The sequence below is a fragment of the Symphodus melops genome (genome assembly GCF_947650265.1).
Source record: "Symphodus melops genome assembly, chromosome: 3".
Lineage (NCBI taxonomy): Eukaryota > Metazoa > Chordata > Actinopteri > Labriformes > Labridae > Symphodus > Symphodus melops.
The window spans coordinates 984,361-1,009,317 of NC_136693.1; the positions used below are offsets into that span (position 1 = coordinate 984,361).

At 45.0% G+C, this 24,957-nt stretch overlaps 2 protein-coding genes and 4 long non-coding RNA genes across 11 annotated transcripts; 1 reads left to right on the plus strand and 5 right to left on the minus strand.

Moving 5' to 3' along the window:
- Positions 1-1,868: 1,868 nt before the first annotated feature.
- On the minus strand, positions 1,869-8,065 carry LOC306821646. 4 transcript variants are annotated; one of them, XR_013778820.1, is made up of 6 exons: positions 8,037-8,065; positions 3,295-3,359; positions 2,834-3,169; positions 2,307-2,441; positions 2,108-2,219; positions 1,869-2,010 (listed from the first exon to the last, which is right to left on the minus strand). It is a non-coding gene; the product is annotated as an uncharacterized lncRNA (long non-coding RNA). The 4 variants fall into 4 exon arrangements; XR_013778821.1 differs by lacking the exon at positions 8,037-8,065 and adding an exon at positions 7,907-7,922; XR_013778823.1 differs by lacking the exon at positions 8,037-8,065 and adding an exon at positions 3,457-3,473.
- Positions 6,226-7,809, minus strand: LOC306821735 (galactose-specific lectin nattectin-like; the record flags this gene model as incomplete). Its single annotated transcript, XM_079340309.1, has 5 exons — positions 6,226-6,457; positions 6,555-6,666; positions 6,753-6,887; positions 7,293-7,442; positions 7,747-7,809. The coding sequence occupies 5 exons, from the start codon at positions 7,807-7,809 to the stop codon at positions 6,387-6,389; spliced, it is 531 nt and encodes a 176-aa protein (XP_079196435.1). The 3' UTR covers positions 6,226-6,386.
- A 4,396-nt stretch (positions 8,066-12,461) lies between the features above and the next one.
- On the plus strand, positions 12,462-12,701 carry LOC306821579. The gene is made up of 2 exons (XR_013778816.1): positions 12,462-12,534; positions 12,634-12,701. It is a non-coding gene; the product is annotated as an uncharacterized lncRNA (long non-coding RNA).
- Positions 12,702-15,762: 3,061 nt separating this feature from the next.
- LOC306821754 (galactose-specific lectin nattectin-like) lies at positions 15,763-16,923 on the minus strand (the record flags this gene model as incomplete). Its single annotated transcript, XM_079340328.1, has 4 exons — positions 15,763-15,999; positions 16,104-16,215; positions 16,304-16,438; positions 16,825-16,923. Coding segments are annotated over 4 exons (417 nt in total), but the record flags the coding sequence as incomplete, so codon positions are not given.
- Positions 16,924-17,078: 155 nt separating this feature from the next.
- On the minus strand, positions 17,079-22,818 carry LOC306821008. 3 transcript variants are annotated; one of them, XR_013778737.1, is made up of 3 exons: positions 22,770-22,818; positions 17,299-17,363; positions 17,079-17,165 (listed from the first exon to the last, which is right to left on the minus strand). It is a non-coding gene; the product is annotated as an uncharacterized lncRNA (long non-coding RNA). The 3 variants fall into 3 exon arrangements; XR_013778738.1 differs by lacking the exon at positions 22,770-22,818 and adding an exon at positions 17,593-17,628; XR_013778739.1 differs by lacking the exon at positions 22,770-22,818 and adding an exon at positions 17,461-17,556.
- On the minus strand, positions 20,952-22,140 carry LOC306821007. Its single transcript, XR_013778736.1, has 4 exons — positions 22,019-22,140; positions 21,479-21,613; positions 21,281-21,392; positions 20,952-21,183 (listed from the first exon to the last, which is right to left on the minus strand). It is a non-coding gene; the product is annotated as an uncharacterized lncRNA (long non-coding RNA).
- Positions 22,819-24,957: the final 2,139 nt, after the last annotated feature.

Below are 24,957 nucleotides of genomic sequence, written 5' to 3' on the forward strand. Positions count from 1 at the left end.
CCACAGTGCTGGTGTCTCAGTGGAGGTTTCACTTTGTCATCTTGCTGCTGTCTTTAATAACCCGCAGGCGTTGCAGGTGTAAGATGATGGCAGTTTAATAAAAGAGAAACTGTGATTTCTACGGTGTGCATGTTTTTAAATAACATCCCTGAGTCCCGCGGTGCCTCACGCTGTTGTACTGCGACTTTACCGAGCAACTTCAGGAAAATTAATTCCTGGGTCGTCAGTGTCATTTATTGTGTGAACATTTGTGCTGCAGCTGGTTTTTCCGTCTCTGTCGGCGTCCCCGGGGTTCAGCGGCGGGTCAGGTGCTGTTTGTCATCCCTGCAGAGGGACAAGGTCATTAATAACAATCCAGCAAGGTGGAGCCACAACAGATGACCTTGACTCCTATCTTTTCAAAGTGAACAGCGGGGCGCTCGCCGGGGGAGCGGTTACTAAGAAACAAGAAGAAAATTCACTTCGGCTCCAGGAGCTGCAGCTCATTTCCTCTGAGAGAGAAAGCTGTTTCATTGTTGTTCTGCAGTTTACCGTTCACGCTGGAATTTTAGATACAGGACTTTTTCTGCTAATGCAACAGGGCAGCATGACATCACGTAGTGCGTGTCAGAAAAACGTGTCCATGTTGGACCCTGTAGCTTGTCGTCGGTAGGACGTAGACGGTCTTTTCTTCCGTCTGTTGATTCGCCTTCAGTTGTACTCTCGCAGTCCGTCTCTGAAGCAGCGCCACTACGCTCTGTTCCCTTCCAAATACACGCCGAGTCTATTTTGAACAGAGCTCGCAGCATGCTAGATCGACCTCATCGGATTTTTCATCACTTCATCCACATCACGTCAAAACAATCACTGAATAAACTGTGTCATCCTTTGAGGGCAAATCGAAGAAAAACCAGATGCTTTGGAGAGATTTGTTGTGCTAATCTCTTAGCCAGAAATGAAATATGACTCAATCATATCAGCTCATGCAGCACTCAGTGCACGCTGAACCTGCTGCTTATGATGCTGGATACAGGTGGACAGGCACTGAAGCAACAACCACTAATGCAGAGCCCAGCTGACTGAGGAAGAGGAGGAGGATCAGTCTAGACTCCACTTCCACATATTGCAGAGTTGTTGGGAGGTTGACAAAATGTAAGTGCACCAGGCATGTACTGGAAGGTATCAGTGCTTCAGATAGGGACTCATGCTATTACCCGTTTGCCAGAATTATTCCTCGTTGTACCGGGTTTTCCCAGCTGTCGGTCTATGGGCTCGGCTTCCCCTCGCCAGTGTGTTATTGTGCGAGAAACTGAGTCATGCTTCTGTTGCCTCTGGATCCGTTTTTATCATTCATAATAAGCTGTGAAACAATTATTCTGTTCAGCGCCATGATTGTGCTAATTTATTGATCTTATTCTTTGGTTTCCCCATCCTTTAGTGTTTGACAAATGTAATCACAGTTAAAAAAAAAAAGTGATCGTTACCTTGTCCTGGTAAAGGAGCCCGTGAACTCAGAGCTATGCCAGGAGGAGGCAACACCTGACCAAGACTGGACAGGTTGTAGGGGAGGAGTCAAACAACCTCGAGGAAATGTTTTTGAAGATTCACGAGCCAAGATCCATGCAAACTCCTCCAGTTGTCACCAGAAACTGAAAGAGTTTGACTAAAAGAAGCACTTAGCTGCTCCACTATGTGGATCGTTGAGCTGCTCAAGTCCAGTACTAGTATTAGTCCCCCCCACCCTCCGCTAGAACTGTTGCAATTATAACAAAGGACACTCGTTCCACGGTACAATAATCTGCTCAGACAAACAAAGTCTCGACTCAATCCTTTATTGCCTCAGAAAATCCTTCAGATTGATAAAGTGAGTTCTCAATCCAATAAAGAATACTGTCCAGGCCTGATGTCACGGGGGCGTGGCCTCCTGATGGAAGACACCAGCAGTGTTTTGAAGTCAGGTTCATTGGTGCAGCGTTAGGGCACAAACAAAAGGTCTCCTCTTGTTGCACTTTTCATCGTTGACATGCCGTCCTGTAGTGAGAGGAAAACAACCAGGTCAGGGCCTGTCCTTCAAATTTGTGGGCACCAAGAGTTTAATATATACATCACTACGTTCAGTCACTTGTACCTCTGAAGTTCATCTCCATACATCCTTCTCCCCCTTTGTAGTCGTTGGGCTCTCCTGGTCCCCAGCCTCGGAACTTAAACGGAGAACCATCACTCCACAGCCACACGGTCGTCTGAAAGACGTTTCAAAATAAACTCAACTGCTCTCTTATGAACATTGCTGTACAAAGTAGAACTCTGGCGTTAGATGAAACGCTCACCTTTGGAGCGTCATAGCCTCCGATCCAGGCTTGCTTATGCTCGTTGGTCGCTTTGTGAATCAGAGCTCTGATGAAGGTGAGCTCACCTGACGTCTGGAGTGAAGCCAGGTTTCCATCAAGCAGAGTGCAGTGACGCTGGCGGAGGAGGAAAGATGCAGAAACTGTTGAGCACCTGAAAATTTACGACACTGAATGTGCCGTCAGGTCAGCTGTTTTTCATCCAAGCTAAGATCTACACTTCTGAGAGTGCGAGCGAAAGAGAGCCTCCTCTCTTTCCACTCATGTCACCTGCTACAGGTGACATGCGTTTCTTTTTCAGTTATTAGTCAGTACCTGAAGACAAGCTCAACCAAAAGCATAAGAAAACTGGAGAAAATTCCCAACCCTGCTTTTAAGTTTTCCTAAAATTAAAGTTTCTGATTGCAAGCTAAAAGAGTAGAAGAAGAAACAAAAATAAAAGAGTAGAGGAAGAAACAAAGATTGAAGCGACTTTATACGTTTTCCATAAAGACAGGAAACTGAACTACCTCTGCATCTGACCACTCCTTCTCAGTGGACTCGAACAGGAAACAGCGGTTGTTATAACGACTCCAACCAAGAGGGCAGCCGCAGTCAGCTACAAAACAAGTGTGGATTAAACAGCAAGAAAACAGGAGTGTGTAATCATCTGATATTCTCCTGGGAGGTTAACAAAGCTCTTAATTACAGTGATCAAATCATCAGACCAGAGTGAAACTGAAAACGCAGGAAAAAAACAAACCTACCTCGTGAACCTTCACAATCCCCCTGTGGAATAAAAGTAGTGTTAAAGTCCACAGAGATATGAAGATTAAGAAGAGGAGAGACTGCAATGGCAGCATTTACTACGACACTATCGTTAGCTTACTTGCTATATAGCATCAAAACTACTCATTTAAACATTTACCACCAAGCTGGTAAATAAAAAAAAATCACTGCTCCTCCTCTGCACGGTCTGAACATTACTCACGTTCACTATGATCATCAGGCCGCTGGCCAAACAGAGAACAAACACACCGAGAGCAGACGCCATCTCTGCAAAGAAGAAGACTTAAAGTCACCGCTCAGACGTTCACGCTGCATGAACGATGACACATAAAGCAAAAGTGCAGGATGGAAGTCACGTCACAACTCACAAAAGACAAAAAAAGCAATTTCTAAAAACAGTTCTTTGAGCTAAAAGACAGAAAGTTTTAAGTTAAATCACCAAAATCCACTATTGTAGATAGTGCGGTGGATTCACTTCGAGTTACTCTGGATTCAATCGCCCCCCTAAAACAGAAGGTAATCAAACGACAGAGATCAGCTCCATGGTACAATTTAGAAACCCGTACTCTAAAACTAACGTCACGTAAATGTGAAAGAATTTGGCGCTCCACCAAAATGATAGAATCTCGTTTAATTTGGCAAGAAAGTCATAATAGATATATGAAAGCTCTACGGCAGGCCCGCACTGCCTATTACTCGTCTCTTATCGAAGAAAATAAAAACAACCCTAGATACCTCTTCAGCACTGTAGCCAGGCTGACAGAGAGTCATAGTTCATTTGAGCCATCTATTCCTTTAGCCCTTAGCAGTAATGATTTCATCAGCTTTTTTAATGATAAAATTCTAAACATTAGAGACAAAATTAGCAACCTACTACCTTTACTTAGTGCAGATTCCTCCTATATTTTGGATACAGCAGAAACGGTTCCAAATTCTGATACTAACCTCGACTGTTTTTCTCCAATTAACCTCTCAGAACTAAATTCGATTATTTCTGCGTCTAAACCGTCAACCTGTCTTTTAGATCCAATCCCAACCAAGCTGTTTAAGGAAGTCTTTCCTCTAGTTAGCAGCTTCATACTAGATATGATCAATTCATCTTTAGCAGCAGGTTATGTACCCCAGTCATTTAAAGTAGCTGTAATTAAACCGCTCCTTAAAAAGCCTACTCTTGATTGAGGAACTCTAGCTAACTATAGACCTATATCTGACCTTCCTTTTATCTCTAAGATCTTAGAGAAAGTGGTAGCTAATCAGTTGTGTGATTTTCTCCACAACAACAGCTTGTTTGAGAAGTTCCAGGCTGGATTTAGAGTTTACCATAGCACTGAGACTAGTAAGAACACGAGCTGCAGCGTTTTGGACGAGTTGGAGGGTCTTCAGAGATTTACCATAGCATCCTGCTAAAATAGAATTACAGTAAACCAACCTGGAGGTAACAAATGCATGAACTAATTTTTCAGCATCATTTTGTGACAGGATCTGTCTGATCTTTGAGATATTACCAAGGTGAAAATAAGCTGTCCTTGAAATGTGTTTAATGTATGAATCAAAGGACATATCCTGACCAAACAGAACTCCTAGGTTCCTAACAGTGGTACTAGAGGCTACGCTAATACTACTAAGGGCCGTCATATCATCAGAGAAAGTCTCTCTAAGGTTCTTAGGTCCAATCACTATAACTTCAGTCTTGTCTGAGTTGAGCAGTAAGAAGTTTCTGGTCATCCAGGTCCTAATGTCCTTGAGGCAGGCTTCTAGTTTACGAAGCTGGTTGGTGTCTTCTGGCTTCATTGATATGTAGAGCTGAGTATCGTCTGCATAGCAATGAAAGTTTATGGAGTGTTTTCTCATAATACTACCTAGAGGAAGCATATATAATGTAAATAGAATCGGACCAAGCACTGATCCTTGAGGCACTCCATGGCTAACTTTGGTGTACATAGAGGACTCATAATGCACAAACAGATCTGTCTGATAAATAGGATCTAAACCAACTTAAAGCAGTCCCTGTAACTCCAAGTCATTGTTCTAGTCTCTGTAACAGAATCTGATGGTCAATTGTGTCAAAAGCAGCACTAAGACCTAACAGGACGAGCACAGATAGAAGTCCCCTGTCTGAGGCTAACAGAAGATCATTTGTTACTCTGGAACTAGGAAAAGGGACCACATTACTCCTGTATTGGCTTCTCTCCATTGGCTCCCTATAAAATCTAGAATAGAATTTAAAATCCTTCTGCTCACCTACAAAGCTCTAAACGGTCAGGCACCATCCTATCTTAAAGAGTTAATTGTACCGTCCTATCCATCAAGAACATGACGTTCCCAGAATGCAGGCCTGCTCATGGTGCCTATAGTCTCTAAAAGTACTATGGGAGGTAGAGCCTTTAGTTATCAGGCACCGCTCCTTTGGAATCGTCTACCAGTCGGGGTCCGGGAGGCAGACACACTAGGTACTTTTAATAGACTTAAAACTTTTCTTGATAAATCTTATAGTTAGGGCTGGCTTAGGACCAGCTCATAGTTATGCTGCTATAGGCCTAGACTACCGGGGGAACTGGCACAAGGATCTCTTCTCTCTCCCAGCTTTCATCTATTACTGCTCGTCACTATTTCTATTCTAACCTCTCCTTTTTCTGGGAGCTCCCGAGCTCTCTTAGGTTCCTTGGGACTGTTGGTGAGGATGGCCTGACCAAACAACCCCCCAAACCAATTCTTTCTGCGTCTTGTCACATCTCCCCCATCCCATTTTCAAGCCCAGCACAGTTTAGCCGATGGCTGTTCCGTCATGAGCCCGGGTCTGCTGAAGATTTCCTCCTGTTAAAAGGAAGTTTTTTCTTGCCACGCTATGACAGATTAAGCTGGGCTCTTGTAATATAGCCATCAGTAAGGTCCTTTACCTGCTTTTTGTAAACATAACAATGAGCATGGTCTTGGTACCTGCTCTTTTGTTCATGTTAACAGACAAACAGTAAGGTCCTTTACCTGCTTTTGTAAAGTGTCTTGAGATAACGCCCGTTATGAATTTACGCTATATAAATAAAGATTGATTGTAATTATAACAAAGGACACTTGTTTGTGTAATATGACTGAACTCCACGGTACAATAATCTGCTCAGACAGACAAAATCGACTCAAAAATCCTTTATTGCCTCAGAAAATCCTTCAGATTGATAAAGTGAGTTTTCAATCCACGTCTTACACAGCAAGACGTTCACAGAAGAATACCGTCCAGGCCTGATGTCACGGGGGCGTGGCCTCCTGATGGAAGACACCAGCAGGGTTTTGAAATCAGGTTCATTGGTGCAGCCTTAGGGCACAAACAAAAGGTCTCTTCCTGTTGCACTTTTCATCGTTGATATGCTGTCCTGTAGTGAGAGGAAAACAACCAGGTCAGGGCCTGTCCTTCAAATTTGTGGGCACCAAGAGTTTAATATCTACATCACTACGCTCAGTCATTTGTACCTTTGAAGTTCATCTCCATACATCCTTCTCCCCCTTTGTAGTCGTTGGGCTCTCCTGGTCCCCAGCCTCGGAACTTAAACGGAGAACCATCACTCCACAGCCACACGGTCGTCTGAAAGAAGTTTCAAAATAAACTCAACTGCCTCTTATGAACATTGCTGTACAAAGTAGAACTCGGGCGTTAGATGAAACGCTCACCTTTGGAGCGTCATAGCCTCCGATCCAGGCTTGCTTGTTCTCGTTGGTCGCTTTGTGAATCAGAGCTCTGATGAAGGTGAGCTCACCTGACGTCTGCAGCGAAGCCAGGTTTCCATCAAGCAGAGTGCAGTGACGCTGTCGGAGGAGGAAAGATGCAGAAACTGTTGAACACCTGAAGACTTACGACACCGACTGGGGTGTCAGGTCAACTGTTTCTCATCCAAGCTAAGATCTACACTTCTTAGAGTGCGAGCGAAAGAGAGCCTCCTCTCTTTCCACACAGGTCACCTGCTACAGGTGACATGTGTTTTTTTTTCAGTTATTTGAGTCAGTCAGCACCTGACCACAATCTCAACCAAAATTAGAAAAAAAACTGGAGAAAATTCCCAACCCTGCTTTTAAGTTCTCATAAAATTAATGTTTCTGATTGCAAGCTAAAATAAAAGAGTAGAAGAAGAAAAAGAATAAAAGAGTAGAGGAAGAAACAAAGATTGGAGCGACTTTTTATACGTTTTCCATAAAGACAGGAAACTGAACTACCTCTGCATCTGACCACTCCTTCTCAGTGGACTCGAACAGGAAACAGCGGTTGTTATAACGACTCCAACCAAGAGGGCAGCCGCAGTCAGCTACAAAACAAATGTGGATTAAACAGTAAAACAGGAGTGCGTGTGATCGTCTGATATTCTCCTGGGAGGTTTACAAAGCTCTTAATTACAGTGATCAAATCATCAGACCAGAGTGAAACTGAAAATGCAGGAAATAAAAACAAACCTACCTTGTGAACCTTCACAATTCCCCTGTGGAATAATAGTAGTGTTAAAGTCCACAGAGATATGAAGAAGGACTGCAATGGCAGCATTTACTACAATAGACACTATCATTAGCTTACTCGCTGTATAGCATCAAAACTACTCGCTTAAACATTTACCACCAAGCTGGTAAATAAAAAAATATCACTGCTCCTCCTCTGCACGGTCTGAACATTACTCACGTTCACTGTGATCATCAGTCCGCTGGCCAAACAGAGAACAAACACACCGAGAGCAGACACCATCTCTGCAAAGAAGAAGACTTAAAGTCAACGCTCAGACGTTCACGCTGCATGAACGATGACACAAAGCAAAAGTGCAGGATGGAAGTCACATCACAACTCACGAAACAAAAAAAGCAACTTCTAAAAACAGTTATTGGAGCTAAAAGACAGAAAGTTTTAAGTTAAATCACCAAACAGAAAAAGACACAGAGCATGAGCTACAACAAGGAGGCCTGACATGGACTTACTTTAACACTGACAGACAACGAACTGATGCTGAGAGGGAACACTGAGACTAAATAGAGACAAAGACAATCAAACACAGGTGAGACCAACGAGACACAGGTGAGGACAATCAGGCCAATCAACAGGAGGGAAACACACCGCTCTTAATTTTATCTTTTTTTAATCTTTGGCACGGTGTGATTTTCTTCTGCTTTGCTGCTGTAACACTGTACATTTCTCTGCTTGAATAAAGGATTATCTTATCTTATCACATTAAGTAAATAATGAGTCTAACAACACAGAAGGGGCTGAGAGCAGAGAACATGACAATAAAAACAAACTGTTTCAACAATAATCATCCACAATCACTGTAAAATAGCTCATCATTTGCAGCCATTTCAAGGAGCGTGCTGATTGGTTAAACCAGTCCATTGTGTATATCCCCCCACTAACAACAACAGGTTTGACAGCCCCGTCGCTGCAGCCAGTGCCTGTCCCCCCAGCACCCCTCTACACACACCCCTCCCTCCCTCTCACTCCCCCCAACACCTCCCCCAGGACAAACACAATCTACAGAGACAATCCATCCCCCCTCCTCCCCACCAAAGACCAGGTGAGCAAAGAGCTGAAGAGACTCCGTCCCAGGAAGGCAGCAGGTCCGGACAAGGTGTGTCCCAGGATGCTAAAGGCCTGCTCTGCTGAGCTGGGGGAGCCACTTCAGCACGTCTTCAACATGAGCCTGCGGCTTGGGAAGGTTCCTGTGCTCTGAAAGAGCTCGTGCCTCACCCCGGTCCCCAAGAAGAAAAACCCCAGTGAGCCAGGCGACTTCAGACCAATCGCTCTGACATCCCACGTTATGAAGACCTTTGAACGTCTGCTGGTCCAACACCTCAGACCCCAGGTCCAACACGCACAGGATCCCCTGCAGTTTGCATACCAGGCAAAGGTGGGCGTGGACGATGCCATCCTCTATCTTCTACACAGGGCTTACTCTCATCTGGACAAAGGGAGCAGCGTGATGAGAATCATGTTCTTTGATATCTCAAGCGCTTTCGACACCATCCGTCCCCTCCTACTGAGAGACAAGCTGACCGAGATGAGGGTGGATTCGCACCTGGTGAGGTGGATCACGGACTACCTCACAGAGAGACCACAGTACGTCAGACTGAAGGACTGCACATCTGACACTGTGGTCAGCAGCACCGGAGCACCACAGGGGACCGTGCTCTCCCCCGTCCTGTTCACCATGTACACCTCTGACTTCCAGTATAACTCTGAGCTCTGCCACATGCAGAAATACTCGGACGACACTGCGATAGTTGGTTGTGTCAGTGATGGACAGGAGGAGGAGTACAGGAGCCTGATCGAGGACTTTGTGACGTGGTGCAGTGACAACCATCTGCAGCTAAACAACTCCAAGACCAAAGAGATGGTGGTGGACTTCCGAAGGAACAAACCACATCTAGAACCTGTTTCCATCGGGGGGGTCGACGTGGAGGTGGTCAGGACCTACGGGTATCTGGGGCTGCAACTGGATGACAAGCTGGACTGTTCGCCTAACATGTACACTACCTGCAGGAAGGGACAGAGTCGTCTGTACTTCCTGAGAAGGCTGGGGTCCTTCAATATCTGCAAAAAGCTGCTGCAGATGTTCTACCAGTCTGTGGTGTCCAGCGTCCTCTTCTACGCAGTGGTGTGCTGGGGAGGAAGCTGCAAGAAGAGGGACGCAGCACGCCTGGACAGACTGGTGAGGAGGGCCGGCTCTATGGTGGGTACAGAGCTGGACTCTCTGGTGACAGTTGTAGAGAGGAAGACTCTGGACAAAATACTCTCCATCATGGACAACACACACCACCCTCTGCACAGCACCTTCACCGGGCAGAGGAGCATGTTCAGTGACAGACTGCTGTCACAGTCGTGCTCCACGGACAGACTCAAGAACTCTTGTCTCCCTATAGGCCATAAGACTGTACAACAGTTCACTGTCACGGCAGGGAGGAAGCACACGGTGAACCCTGGACTCATTTTTCACTTTTTTTCCCCACTCCTCATCTGCACTGCTGACCTAAGAGTCATCCCCCAGTTGGACACTTTAATGCATATTGATAGTCACCTTACTGAGCACTGGTCACTTTAATGATAATCACCCTAATCATGTCTGGTTTCATCCTACTGTTGCTACATCTGTAAGGGTTGACACAATCACCCTAACTAGGTCAAGTTTCACTCTATTGTCTTTGACACTTAATGCTAATCTGCTCCTCAATAGTTGGGTACGTTAAAGGCAATCACCCTAAGCACTCCTGGTTTCACATTGTTTTGGACACTTAATGCTAATCACTGCTCCTTTATGTTGCCGAGCACTTTAATGGCCCAGTTTGCATCCCTGCATTGACTGCTCAATGACTGTACTCACCTCTGGCACTACCTCAAACACCTCTGCACATGTAACTAGTTTCTAGAAGGTCAGCACTTTGTTTCTAAGGCTTTAACGGTTTACAATTCTCTTTTAATCAGCACATGTTTCTCTCCTTCACAGGTTATGTACATTATGCTATATAAGTTTATTTGCACAGGTTTAACTTGTAATTATGTATACTCTTAGTCACATAGTCCTGCCTGTCTGTATACTGCTACTGGATGCCTTGAATTTCCCTCAGGATCAATAAAGTATCCATCTCTTCCTGAATAACAAGACCAAGGAGGTTGTCGTCGACTTCCGGAGGCCCCCCACCCCATCAACGGTGCTGCTGTGGAGAGAGTGAGCAGCACCAAGTTCCTGGGGGGGGGGGGGGGAGGTCTACTTCCTCCGTAATTTTGATTTCCTGACCTTGTTAGAACTGTTGTAATTACAACTAAGGACACTCGTTTGTGTAATATGACTGAACTCCACTGTACAATAATCTGCTCAGACAAAGTCTCGACTCAAAATCCTTTATTGCCTCAGAAAATCCTTCAGATTGATAAGTTAGTTTTCAATCCAAGTCTTACACAGTAAGACGTTCACAGAAGAATACTGTCCAGGCCTGATGTCACGGGGGCGTGGCCTCCTGATGGAAGACACCAGCAGCGTTTTGAAATCAGGTTCATTGGTGCAGCGTTAGGGCACAAACAAAAGGTCTCTTCCTGTTGCACTTTTCATCGTTGATATGCTGTCCTGTAGTGAGAGGAAAACAACCAGGTCAGGGCCTGTCCTTCAAATTTGTGGGCACCAAGAGTTTAATATATGCATCACTACGTTCAGTCATTTGTACCTTTGAAGTTCATCTCCATACATCCTTCTCCCCCTTTGTAGTCGTTGGGCTCTCCTGGTCCCCAGCCTCGGAACTTAAAATGAGAGCCATCACTCCACAGCCACACGGTCGTCTGAAAGAAGTTTCAAAATAAACTCAACTGCTCTCTTATGAACATTGCTGTACAAAGTAGAACTCGGGCGTTAGATGAAACGCTCACCTTTGGAGCGTCATAGCCGCCGATCCAGGCTTGCTTGTTCTCGTTGGTCGCTTTGTGAATCAGAGCTCTGATGAAGGTGAGCTCACCTGACGTCTGGAGCGAAGCCAGGTTTCCATCAAGCAGAGTGCAGTGACGCTGTCGGAGGAGGAAAGATGCAGAAACTGTTGAACACCTGAAGATTTACGACACTGAATGTGCTGTCAGGTCAACTGTTTCTCATCCAAGCCAAGATCTACACTTCTTAGAGTGCGAGCGAAAGAGAGCCTCCTCTCTTTCCACTCATGTCACCTGCTACAGGTGACATGCGTTTCTTTTTCAGTTATTAGAGTCAGTACCTGAAGACAATCTCAACCAAAATTAGAAAAAACTGGAGAAAATTGTCAACCCTGCTTTTAAGTCATCATAAAATTAAAGTTTCTGATTGCAAGTTAAAAGAGTAGAAGAACAAAAAGAATAGAGTAGAAGAAACAAAGATCAGAGCGACTTTTTAAACATTTTCCATAAAGACAGGAAACTGAACTACCTCTGCATCTGACCACTCCTTCTCAGTGGACTCGAACAGGAAACAGCGGTTGTTATAACGACTCCAACCAAGAGGGCAGCCGCAGTCAGCTATAAAACAAGTGTGGATTTAACAGCAAGAAAACAGGAGTGTGTGTAATCATCTGATATTCTCCTGGGAGGTTAACAAAGCTCTTAATTACAGTGATCAAATCATCAGACCAGAGTGAAACTGAAAATGCAGGAAATAAAAACAAACCTACCTTGTGAACCTTCACAATTCCCCTGTGGAATAAAAATAGTGTTAAAGTCCACAGAGATATGAAGAATAGGAGAGACTGCAATGGCAGAATTTACTACAACAGAAACTATTGTTAGCTTACTCGCTATATAGCATCAAAACTACTCGTTTAAACGTTTACCACCAAGCTGGTAAATAAAAATCACTGCTCCTCCTCTGCACGGTCTGAACATTACTCACGTTCACTGTGATCATCAGGCCGCTGGCCAAACAGAGAACAAACACACCGAGAGCAGACGCCATCTCTGCAAAGAAGAAGAATTAAAGTCAACGCTCAGACGTTCACTCTGCATGAACGATGACACATAAAGCAAAAGGGCAGGATGGAAGGCACACCACAACTCATGAAACAAAAACAAAAAAAGCAACTTCTAAAAACAGTTCTTTGAGCTAAAAGACAGAAAGTTTTAAGTTAAATCACCAAACAGAAAAAGACAGAGCATGAGCTACAACAAGGAGGCCTGACATGGACTTACTTTAACACTGACAGACAATGAACTGATGCTAAGTGGGAACACTGAGAATAAATAGAGACAAAACTAATCAAACACAGGTGAGACCAACGAGACACAGGTGAGGACAATCAGGCCAATCAACAGGAGGGAAACACACCGCTCTTAAACTGAGAAGAGGAGACACGACAGCCGACTTCACCTTTTACTCACTCTTTAATTCTTGTTTGATGCATTTTTTCTACACTTGTATTTTTTATCTTTTTTTAATCATTGGCACTGTGTGATTTTCTTCTGCTTTGCTGCTGTAACACTGTACATTTCTCTGCTTGAATAAAGGATCATCTTATCTTATTACATTAGGAAATAATGAGTCTAACAACACAGAAGAGGCTGAGAGGAGAGAACATGACAATAAAAACAAACTGTTTCAACAATAATCATCCACAATCACTGAAAATAGCTCATCATTTGCAGCCTTTTTAAGGAGCGTGCTGATTGGTTAAAGCAGTCCATTGTGTATATCCCCCCCACTAACAACAACGTGGATAGAGTCGACGCACTTTGGGAACTTTACAACGGCATCAGTAAGCAACAGACAGCCCACCCAGACGGATTTTTCATCATCGCGGGGGATTTTAACCATGCAAATCTCAAGACGGTTTTACCCCACTTCCACCAACACGTGAACTTCGCCAGAAGAGAAGGTAACACCTTAGACATGATTTACACATCTGTTAAAGGTGCTTACAAGGCTTCACCCCTCCCCCACATTGGCCACTCTGACCACATCAGTGTAATGCTAATGCCAGCTTACAGACCCAGGGTTAAAGTCACCAAACCAGTTCTGAAGCAGGTATGTGTGTGGCCAGAAGGGGCTTCTGCTGCACTGCAGGACTGCTTTGAAACCACAGACTGGGAGATGTTTAAGCAGGCAGCCACCTACAACAACCACACAGACATTGAGGAGTACTCTGACACTGTTACGTCCTACATCGGTAAATGCATTGATGATGTCACAACCACCAGAACCATCACCACCCGGGCTAACCAGAAGCCATGGCTGACAGGAGAGGTACGCAGGCTACTGAGGGCCAGGAACATCGCCTTCAGAGCTGGGGATGCAGTTGGCCTGAGAACAGCGAGGGCCAACCTGTCCCGTGGCATCAGGAAAGCTAAACACAGCTACTCACTTAAAGTAACCAGACACTTCAAGGACAGCGCAGATCCTGTGGCGTGGCATCCAGACCATCACGGACTACAAACCCAAGCCACAGACCTGTGACAACAACACCTCTCTGCTGAACGACCTAAACAGCTTCTTTGCCAGGTTTGAAGCCAACAGCAGCATGCCCGCACAGAAGACCACCCCTCCTCCACATGACCAGACCCTGTGCCTGACTGCAGCCAGCGTGAAGAGAACCTTCTCCAACATCAACACCCGCAAGGCTGCAGGTCCAGACAACATCCCTGGCCGTGTGCTGAAGGACTGTGCAGAGGAGCTCAAAGATGTCTTCACAGACATTTTCAACACTTCTCTGAGGCAGACTGTTGTTCCAGCATGCTCCAAAACGACCACCATCATAAACATTCCAAAGAAGCCATCACCATCCACTCTCAATGACTATAGACCCGTTGCACTGACCCCCATCATCATGAAGTGCTTTGAAAGATTTGTCATGGCCCACATCAAATCCTCCCATCCCTGCACCCTGGACCCCTACCAGTTTGCATACCGGGGCAACAGATCAACCGAGGATGCAATCTGCTCTGCTCTTCACCCAGCCCTCACCCACCTGGACTCCAAAAACTCATACGTCAGAATGCTGTTCATAGACTTCAGTTCAGCATTCAACACCATCATCCCTCAGCAGCTGATCGGCAAACTGGACCAGCTGGGGCTCAGCACTTCCCTGTGCAACTGGCTGCTGGACTTCCTCAGCGAGATGCCTTAGACTGTGCGGGTTGGCGGCAACGCATCAAAAACCACCATCCTGAGCACTGGGGCCCCCCAAGGCTGTGTGCTCAGCCCCCTGCTCTTCACGCTGCTGACCAACGACTGCACTCCATCCTTCAGCAGCAACCACATTGTGAAGTTTGCGGAAGACACAACAGTGGTCCGTCTCATCTCCAACAATGACGAGATGCACTACAGGATGGAGGTGGGCCAACTGGTGCAAAGACAACCTCTTCTTGAATATCGACAAGACCAAGGAGGTTGTTGTCGACTTCCGGAGGCCCCCTACTCCCAAACCCCCCCTGACCATCGACAGTGCTGCTGTGGAGAGAGTGAGCAGCACCAAGTTCCTGGGGGTCCACATCAGTGAGGATCTCTCCTGGACAGCCAACACCACATCACTGGCCAAGAAGTCCCGGCAGTGCCTCTACTTCCTCCGTAAGCTGAAGAGAGCACGAGCACCCCGACCCATCATGTGCTTCTTCTACAGAGGCACCATCGAGAGCATCCTGACCAGCTGCATCACTGTGTGGCTAGGGAGCTGCACTGCTGCCAACCACAAGACCCTGCAGCGCACAGTGAAGGCGGCTGAACGGATCGGTGTCCTGCTCCCCTCTTTTCTGGACCTCACCCGCAAAGCAACCCGCATTGTAAGTGACCCCACCCACAGCCTCCTGCCATCGGGGAGACTGTACCGCAGCCTGCGGTCCAGCTCTACCAGACTGAGAAACAGCTTCTTCCAAGCCGTCAGGAAGCTGAATTCTCTGCCCCCATCAACACTGAACATTGGAACCTCCTTTTTGAACATTGAAACAGAACCCTGGTCACTTAATGCACAAGTTTCACTTTTCTTATACTCCATTTTATTTAACTTGGTACAATTAGGTTAATGAATATATTTATCTTTTTTACCTTATTTTATTTTCCGTACCTTTATCTACATTGCACCGTGGGGGGGGGGGGGGGGGGGGGAATGTAATTTCAATTTCTTGAACTTGTTAGAACTGTTGTAATTATAACAAAGGACACTTGTTTGTGTAATATGACTGAACTCCACTGTACAATAATCTGCTCAGACAAAGTCCTGACTCAAAATCCTTTATTGCCTCAGAAAATCCTTCAGATTGATAAAGTGAGTTTTCAATCCAAGTCTTACACAGTAAGACGTTCACAGAAGAATACTGTCCAGGCCTGATGTCACGGGGGCGTGGCCTCCTGATGGAAGACACCAGCAGGGTTTTGAAATCAGGTTCATTGGTGCAGCGTTAGGGCACAAACAAAAGGTCTCTTCCTGTTGCACTTTTCATCGTTGATATGCCGTCCTGTAGTGAGAGGAAAACAACCAGGTCAGGGCCTGTCCTTCAAATTTGTGGGCACCAAGAGTTTAATATAAAATATATACATCACTACGTTCAGTCATTTGTACCTTTGAAGTTCATCTCCATACATCCTTCTCCCCCGTTGTAGTCATTGGGCTCTCCTGGTCCCCAGCCTCGGAAATTAAACCGAGAACCGTCACTCCACAGCCACACGGTCGTCTGAAAGACGTTTAAAAAATAAACTCAACTGCTCTCTTATGAACATTGCTGTACAAAGTAGAACTCGGGAGTTAGATGAAACGCTCACCTTTGGAGCGTCATAGCCTCCGATCCAGGCTTGCTTATGCTCGTTGGTCGCTTTGTGAATCAGAGCTCTGATGAAGGTGAGCTCACCTGACGTCTGGAGCGAAGCCAGGTTTCCATCAAGCAGAGTGCAGTGACGCTGTCGGAGGAGGAAAGATGCAGAAACTGTTGAACACCTGAAAATTTACAACACCGACTGGGGTGTCAGGTCAGCTGTTTCTCATCCAAGCTAAGATCTACACTTCTTAGAGTGCGAGCGAAAGAGAGCCTCCTCTCTTTCCACACACGTCACCTGCTACAGGTGACATGAGTTTCTTTTTCAGTTATTAGTCAGCACCTGAAGACAAGCTCAACCAAAATTAGAAAAAAAAAAAGTTGAGAAAATTCCCAACCCTGCTTTTAAGTTCTCATAAAATTAAAGTTTCTGATTGCAAGCTTAAAAAAAAAAAAAAAAGGAGTAGAGGAAGAAACGTAGACTGGAACGACTTTTTAAACATTTTCCATAAAGACAGGAAACTGAACTACCTCTGCATCTGACCACTCCTTCTCAGTGGACTCGAACAGGAAACAGCGGTTGTTATAACGACTCCAACCAAGAGGGCAGCCGCAGTCAGCTACAAAACAAGAGTGGATTTAACAGTAAGAAAACAGGTGCACGTGTGTAATCATCTGATATTCTCCTGGGAGGTTTACAAAGCTCTTGATTACAGTGATCAAATCATCAGACCATAGTGAAACTGCAAACGCAGAAAAAAACCCCAAAACAAACTTACCTTGTGAACCTTCACAATCCCCCTGTGGAATAAAAATAGTGTTAAAGTCCACAGAGATATGAAGATGAAGAAGGACTGCAATGGCAGCATTTACTACAACAGACACTCTCGTTAGCTTACTCGCTATATAGCATCAAAACTACTCGTTTAAACGTTTACCACCAAGCTGGTAAATAAAAAAAAAAAAATCACTGCTCCTCCTCTGCACGGTCTGAACATTACTCACGTTCACTGTGATCATCAGGCCGCTGGCCAAACAGAGAACAAACACACCGAGAGCAGACACCATCTCTGCAAAGAAGAAGAATTAAAGTCAGCGCTCAGACGTTCACTCTGCATGAACGATGACACATAAAGCAAAAGTGCAGGATGGAAGTCCCATCACAACTCACGAAAGACAAAATAAGCAACTTCTTAAAACATTTCTTTGAGCTAAAAGACAGAAAGTTTTAAGTGAAATCACCAAACAGAAAAAGACACAGAGCATGAGCTACAACAAGGAGGCCTGACATGGACTTACTTTAACGCTGACAGACAACGAACTGATGCTGAGAGGGAACACTGAGACTAAATAGAGACAAAGACAATCAAACACAGATGAGACCAACGAGACACAGGTGAGGACAATCAGGCCAATCAACAGGAGGGAAACACACCGCTCTTAAACTGAGAAGAGGAGACACGACAGCCGACTTCACCTTTTACTCGCTCTTTAATTATTGTTTGATGCATTTTTTCTACACTTGTATTTTTTATCTTTTTTTAATCATTGGCACTGTGTGATTTTCTTCTGCTTTGCTGCTGTAACACTGTACATTTCTCTGCTTGAATAAAGGATTAGCTTATCTTATCACATTAGGAAATAATGAGTCTAACAACACAGAAGAGGCTGAGAGGAGAGAACATGACAATAAATCAAACTGTTTCAACAATAATCATCCACAATCATTGAAATTAATAATTTGTCGGTTTTTCTGTTTTTTTGTCGGTTTTTCTGGAAAATTCTCTGATATCAGAGCATTTCCTAGTAACTTTTGATTTCTTCTTACCAACCTTAACTCCTCTTAATAAAAAAGTACTCTCTAGAAATTTAAATGATAATGCTGTAGCTAAATTTAAGGAAGCTATTTCAACTGCCTTTGTTTCTGTTCCATCCTCTAACCCAGTTGAAAACTCCTATAATCACTTTAGTCCCTCTCAGCTAGATCAGTTTGTAGATAGTGCGGTGGATTCACTTCGAGTTACTCTGGATTCAATCGCCCCCCTAAAACAGAAGCCAATCAAACGACAGAGATCAGCTCCATGGTACAATTTAGAAACCCGTACTCTAAAACTAACGTCACGTAAATGTGAAAGAATTTGGCGCTCCACCAAAATGATAGAATCTCGTTTAATTTGGCAAGAAAGTCATAATAGATATATGAAAGCTCTACGGCAGGCCCGCACTGCCTATTACTCGTCTCTTATCGAAGAAAATAAAAACAACCCTAGATACCTCTTCAGCACTGTAGCCAGGCTGACAGAGAGTCATAGTTCATTTGAGCCATCTATTCCTTTAGCCCTTAGCAGTAATGATTTCATCAGCTTTTTTAATGATAAAATTCTAAACATTAGAGACAAAATTAGCAACCTACTACCTTTACTTAGTGCAGATTCCTCCTATATTTTGGATACAGCAGAAACGGTTCCAAATTCTGATACTAACCTCGACTGTTTTTCTCCAATTAACCTCTCAGAACTAAATTCGATTATTTCTGCGTCTAAACCGTCAACCTGTCTTTTAGATCCAATCCCAACCAAGCTGTTTAAGGAAGTCTTTCCTCTAGTTAGCAGCTTCATACTAGATATGATCAATTCATCTTTAGCAGCAGGTTATGTACCCCAGTCATTTAAAGTAGCTGTAATTAAACCGCTCCTTAAAAAGCCTACTCTTGATTGAGGAACTCTAGCTAACTATAGACCTATATCTAACCTTCCTTTTGTCTCCAAGATCTTAGAGAAAGTGGTCGCTAATCAGTTGTGTGATTTTCTCCACAACAACAGCTTGTTTGAGAAGTTCCAGGCTGGATTTAGAGTTTACCATAGCACTGAGACTAGTAAGAACACGAGCTGCAGCGTTTTGGACGAGTTGGAGGGTCTTCAGAGATTTACCATAGCATCCTGCTAAAATAGAATTACAGTAAACCAACCTGGAGGTAACAAATGCATGAACTAATTTTTCAGCATCATTTTGTGACAGGATCTGCCTGATCTTTGAGATATTACCAAGGTGAAAATAAGCTGTCCTTGAAATGTGTTTAATGTAGGAATCAAAGGACATATCCTGACCAAACAGAACTCCTAGGTTCCTAACAGTGGTACTAGAGGCTACGCTAATACTACTAAGGGCCGTCATATCATCAGAGAAAGTCTCTCTAAGGTTCTTAGGTCCAATCACTATAACTTCAGTCTTGTCTGAGTTGAGCATTAAGAAGTTTCTGGTCATCCAGGTCCTAATGTCCTTGAGGCAGGCTTCTAGTTTACGAAGCTGGTTGGTGTCTTCTGGCTTCATTGATATGTAGAGCTGAGTATCGTCTGCATAGCAATGAAAGTTTATGGAGTGTTTTCTCATAATACTACCTAGAGGAAGCATATATAATGTAAATAGAATCGGACCAAGCACTGATCCTTGAGGCACTCCATGGCTAACTTTGGTGTACATAGAGGACTCATAATGCACAAACAGATCTGTCTGATAAATAGGATCTAAACCAACTTAAAGCAGTCCCTGTAACTCCAAGTCATTGTTCTAGTCTCTGTAACAGAATCTGATGGTCAATTGTGTCAAAAGCAGCACTAAGACCTAACAGGACGAGCACAGATAGAAGTCCCCTGTCTGAGGCTAACAGAAGATCATTTGTTACTCTGGAACTAGGAAAAGGGACCACATTACTCCTGTATTGGCTTCTCTCCATTGGCTCCCTATAAAATCTAGAATAGAATTTAAAATCCTTCTGCTCACCTACAAAGCTCTAAACGGTCAGGCACCATCCTATCTTAAAGAGTTAATTGTACCGTCCTATTCATCAAGAACATTACGTTCCCAGAATGCAGGCCTGCTCATGGTGCCTATAGTCTCTAAAAGTACTATGGGAGGTAGAGCCTTTAGTTATCAGGCACCGCTCCTTTGGAATCGTCTACCAGTCGGGGTCCGGGAGGCAGACACACTAGGTACTTTTAATAGACTTAAAACTTTTCTTGATAAATCTTATAGTTAGGGCTGGCTTAGGACCAGCTCATAGTTATGCTGCTATAGGCCTAGACTACCGGGGGAACTGGCACAAGGGTCTCTTCTCTCTCTCCCAGCTTTCATCTATTACTGCTCGTCACTATTTCTATTCTAACCTCTCCTTTTTCTGGGAGCTCCCGAGCTCTCTTAGGTTCCTTGGGACTGTTGGTGAGGATGGCCTGACCAAACCAATTCTTTCTGCGTCTTGTCACATCTCCCCCATCCCATTTTCAAGCCCAGCACAGTTTAGCTGATGGCTGTTCCGTCATGAGCCCGGGTCTGCTGAAGATTTCCTCCTGTTAGAAGTTTTTTCTTGCCACGCTATGACAGATTAAGCTGGGCTCTTGTAATATAGCCATCAGTGAGGTCCTTTACCTGCTTTTTGTAAACATAACAATGAGCATGGTCTTGGTACCTGCTCTTTTGTTCATGTTAAGAGACAAACAGTAAGGTCCTTTACCTGCTTTTGTAAAGTGTCTTGAGATAACGCCCGTTATGAATTTACGCTATATAAATAAAGATTGATTGCAATTATAACAAAGGACACTTGTTTGTGTAATATGACTGAACTCCACGGTACAATAATCTGCTCAGACAGACAAAATCGACTCAAAAATCCTTTATTGCCTCAGAAAATCCTTCAGATTGATAAAGTGAGTTTTCAATCCACGTCTTACACAGCAAGACGTTCACAGAAGAATACTGTCCAGGCCTGATGTCACGGGGGCGTGGCCTCCTGATGGAAGACACCAGCAGGGTTTTGAAATCAGGTTCATTGGTGCAGCCTTAGGGCACAAACAAAAGGTCTCTTCCTGTTGCACTTTTCATCGTTGATATGCTGTCCTGTAGTGAGAGGAAAACAACCAGATCAGGGCCTGTCCTTCAAATTTGTGGGCACCAAGAGTTTAATATCTACATCACTACGCTCAGTCATTTGTACCTTTGAAGTTCATCTCCATACATCCTTCTCCCCCTTTGTAGTCGTTGGGCTCTCCTGGTCCCCAGCCTCGGAACTTAAACGGAGAACCATCACTCCACAGCCACACGGTCGTCTGACAGAAGTTTCAAAATAAACTCAACTGCCTCTTATGAACATTGCTGTACAAAGTAGAACTCGGGCGTTAGATGAAACGCTCACCTTTGGAGCGTCATAGCCTCCGATCCAGGCTTGCTTGTTCTCGTTGGTCGCTTTGTGAATCAGAGCTCTGATGAAGGTGAGCTCACCTGACGTCTGCAGCGAAGCCAGGTTTCCATCAAGCAGAGTGCAGTGACGCTGTCGGAGGAGGAAAGATGCAGAAACTGTTGAACACCTGAAGACTTACGACACCGACTGGGGTGTCAGGTCAGCCGTTTCTCATCCAAGCTAAGATCTACACTTCTTAGAGTGCGAGCGAAAGAGAGCCTCCTCTCTTTCCACACAGGTCACCTGCTACAGGTGACATGTGTTTTTTTTTCAGTTATTTGAGTCAGTCAGCACCTGACCACAATCTCAACCAAAATTAGAAAAAAAACTGGAGAAAATTCCCAACCCTGCTTTTAAGTTCTCATAAAATTAATGTTTCTGATTGCAAGCTAAAATAAAAGAGTAGAAGAAGAAAAAGAATAAAAGAGTAGAGGAAGAAACAAAGATTGGAGCGACTTTTTATACGTTTTCCATAAAGACAGGAAACTGAACTACCTCTGCATCTGACCACTCCTTCTCAGTGGACTCGAACAGGAAACAGCGGTTGTTATAACGACTCCAACCAAGAGGGCAGCCGCAGTCAGCTACAAAACAAATGTGGATTAAACAGTAAAACAGGAGTGCGTGTGATCGTCTGATATTCTCCTGGGAGGTTAACAAAGCTCTTAATTACAGTGATCAAATCATCAGACCAGAGTGAAACTGAAAATGCAGGAAATAAAAACAAACCTACCTTGTGAACCTTCACAATTCCCCTGTGGAATAATAGTAGTGTTAAAGTCCACAGAGATATGAAGAAGGACTGCAATGGCAGCATTTACTACAATAGACACTATCATTAGCTTACTCGCTGTACAGCATCAAAACTACTCGCTTAAACATTTACCACCAAGCTGGTAAATAAAAAAATATCACTGCTCCTCCTCTGCACGGTCTGAACATTACTCACGTTCACTGTGATCATCAGTCCGCTGGCCAAACAGAGAACAAACACACCGAGAGCAGACACCATCTCTGCAAAGAAGAAGACTTAAAGTCAACGCTCAGACGTTCACGCTGCATGAACGATGACACATAAAGCAAAAGGGCAGGATGGAAGTCACACCACAACTCATGAAACAAAACAAAAAAAGCAACTTCTAAAAACAGTTCTTTGAGCTAAAAGACAGAAAGTTTTAAGTGAAATCACCAAACAGAAAAAGACACAGAGCATGAGCTACAACAAGGAGGCCTGACATGGACTTACTTTAACACTGACAGACAACGAACTGATGCTGAGAGGGAACACTGAGACTAAATAGAGACAAAGACAATCAAACACAGGTGAGACCAACGAGACACAGGTGAGGACAATCAGGCCAATCAACAGGAGGGAAACACACCGCTCTTAATTTTATCTTTTTTTAATCTTTGGCACGGTGTGATTTTCTTCTGCTTTGCTGCTGTAACACTGTACATTTCTCTGCTTGAATAAAGGATTATCTTATCTTATCACATTAAGTAAATAATGAGTCTAACAACACAGAAGGGGCTGAGAGCAGAGAACATGACAATAAAAACAAACTGTTTCAACAATAATCATCCACAATCACTGTAAAATAGCTCATCATTTGCAGCCATTTCAAGGAGCGTGCTGATTGGTTAAACCAGTCCATTGTGTATATCCCCCCACTAACAACAACAGGTTTGACAGCCCCGTCGCTGCAGCCAGTGCCTGTCCCCCCAGCACCCCTCTACACACACCCCTCCCTCCCTCTCACTCCCCCCAACACCTCCCCCAGGACAAACACAATCTACAGAGACAATCCATCCCCCCTCCTCCCCACCAAAGACCAGGTGAGCAAAGAGCTGAAGAGACTCCGTCCCAGGAAGGCAGCAGGTCCGGACAAGGTGTGTCCCAGGATGCTAAAGGCCTGCTCTGCTGAGCTGGGGGAGCCACTTCAGCACGTCTTCAACATGAGCCTGCGGCTTGGGAAGGTTCCTGTGCTCTGAAAGACCTCGTGCCTCACCCCGGTCCCCAAGAAGAAAAACCCCAGTGAGCCAGGCGACTTCAGACCAATCGCTCTGACATCCCACGTTATGAAGACCTTTGAACGTCTGCTGGTCCAACACCTCAGACCCCAGGTCCAACACACACAGGATCCCCTGCAGTTTGCATACCAGGCAAAGGTGGGCGTGGACGATGCCATCCTCTATCTTCTACACAGGGCTTACTCTCATCTGGACAAAGGGAGCAGCGTGATGAGAATCATGTTCTTTGATATCTCAAGCGCTTTCGACACCATCCGTCCCCTCCTACTGAGAGACAAGCTGACCGAGATGAGGGTGGATTCGCACCTGGTGAGGTGGATCACGGACTACCTCACAGAGAGACCACAGTACGTCAGACTGAAGGACTGCACATCTGACACTGTGGTCAGCAGCACCGGAGCACCACAGGGGACCGTGCTCTCCCCCGTCCTGTTCACCATGTACACCTCTGACTTCCAGTATAACTCTGAGCTCTGCCACATGCAGAAATACTCGGACGACACTGCGATAGTTGCTTGTGTCAGGGATGGACAGGAGGAGGAGTACAGGAGCCTGATCGAGGACTTTGTGACGTGGTGCAGTGACAACCATCTGCAGCTAAACAACTCCAAGACCAAAGAGATGGTGGTGGACTTCCGAAGGAACAAACCACATCTAGAACCTGTTTCCATCGGGGGGGTCGACGTGGAGGTGGTCAGGACCTACGGGTATCTGGGGCTGCAACTGGATGACAAGCTGGACTGTTCGCCTAACATGTACACTACCTGCAGGAAGGGACAGAGTCGTCTGTACTTCCTGAGAAGGCTGGGGTCCTTCAATATCTGCAAAAAGCTGCTGCAGATGTTCTACCAGTCTGTGGTGTCCAGCGTCCTCTTCTACGCAGTGGTGTGCTGGGGAGGAAGCTGCAAGAAGAGGGACGCAGCACGCCTGGACAGACTGGTGAGGAGGGCCGGCTCTATGGTGGGTACAGAGCTGGACTCACTGGTGACAGTGGTAAAGAGGAAGACTCTGGACAAAATACTCTCCATCATGGACAACACACACCACCCTCTGCACAGCACCTTCACCGGGCAGAGGAGCATGTTCAGTGACAGACTGCTGTCACAGTCGTGCTCCACGGACAGACTCAAGAACTCTTGTCTCCCTATAGGCCATAAGACTGTACAACAGTTCACTGTCACGGCAGGGAGGAAGCACACGGTGAACCCTGGACTCATTTTTCACTTTTTTTTCCCACTCCTCATCTGCACTGCTGACCTAAGAGTCATCCCCCAGTTGGACACTTTAATGCATATTGATAGTCACCTTACTGAGCACTGGTCACTTTAATGATAATCACCCTAATCATGTCTGGTTTCATCCTACTGTTGCTACATCTGTAAGGGTTGACACAATCACCCTAA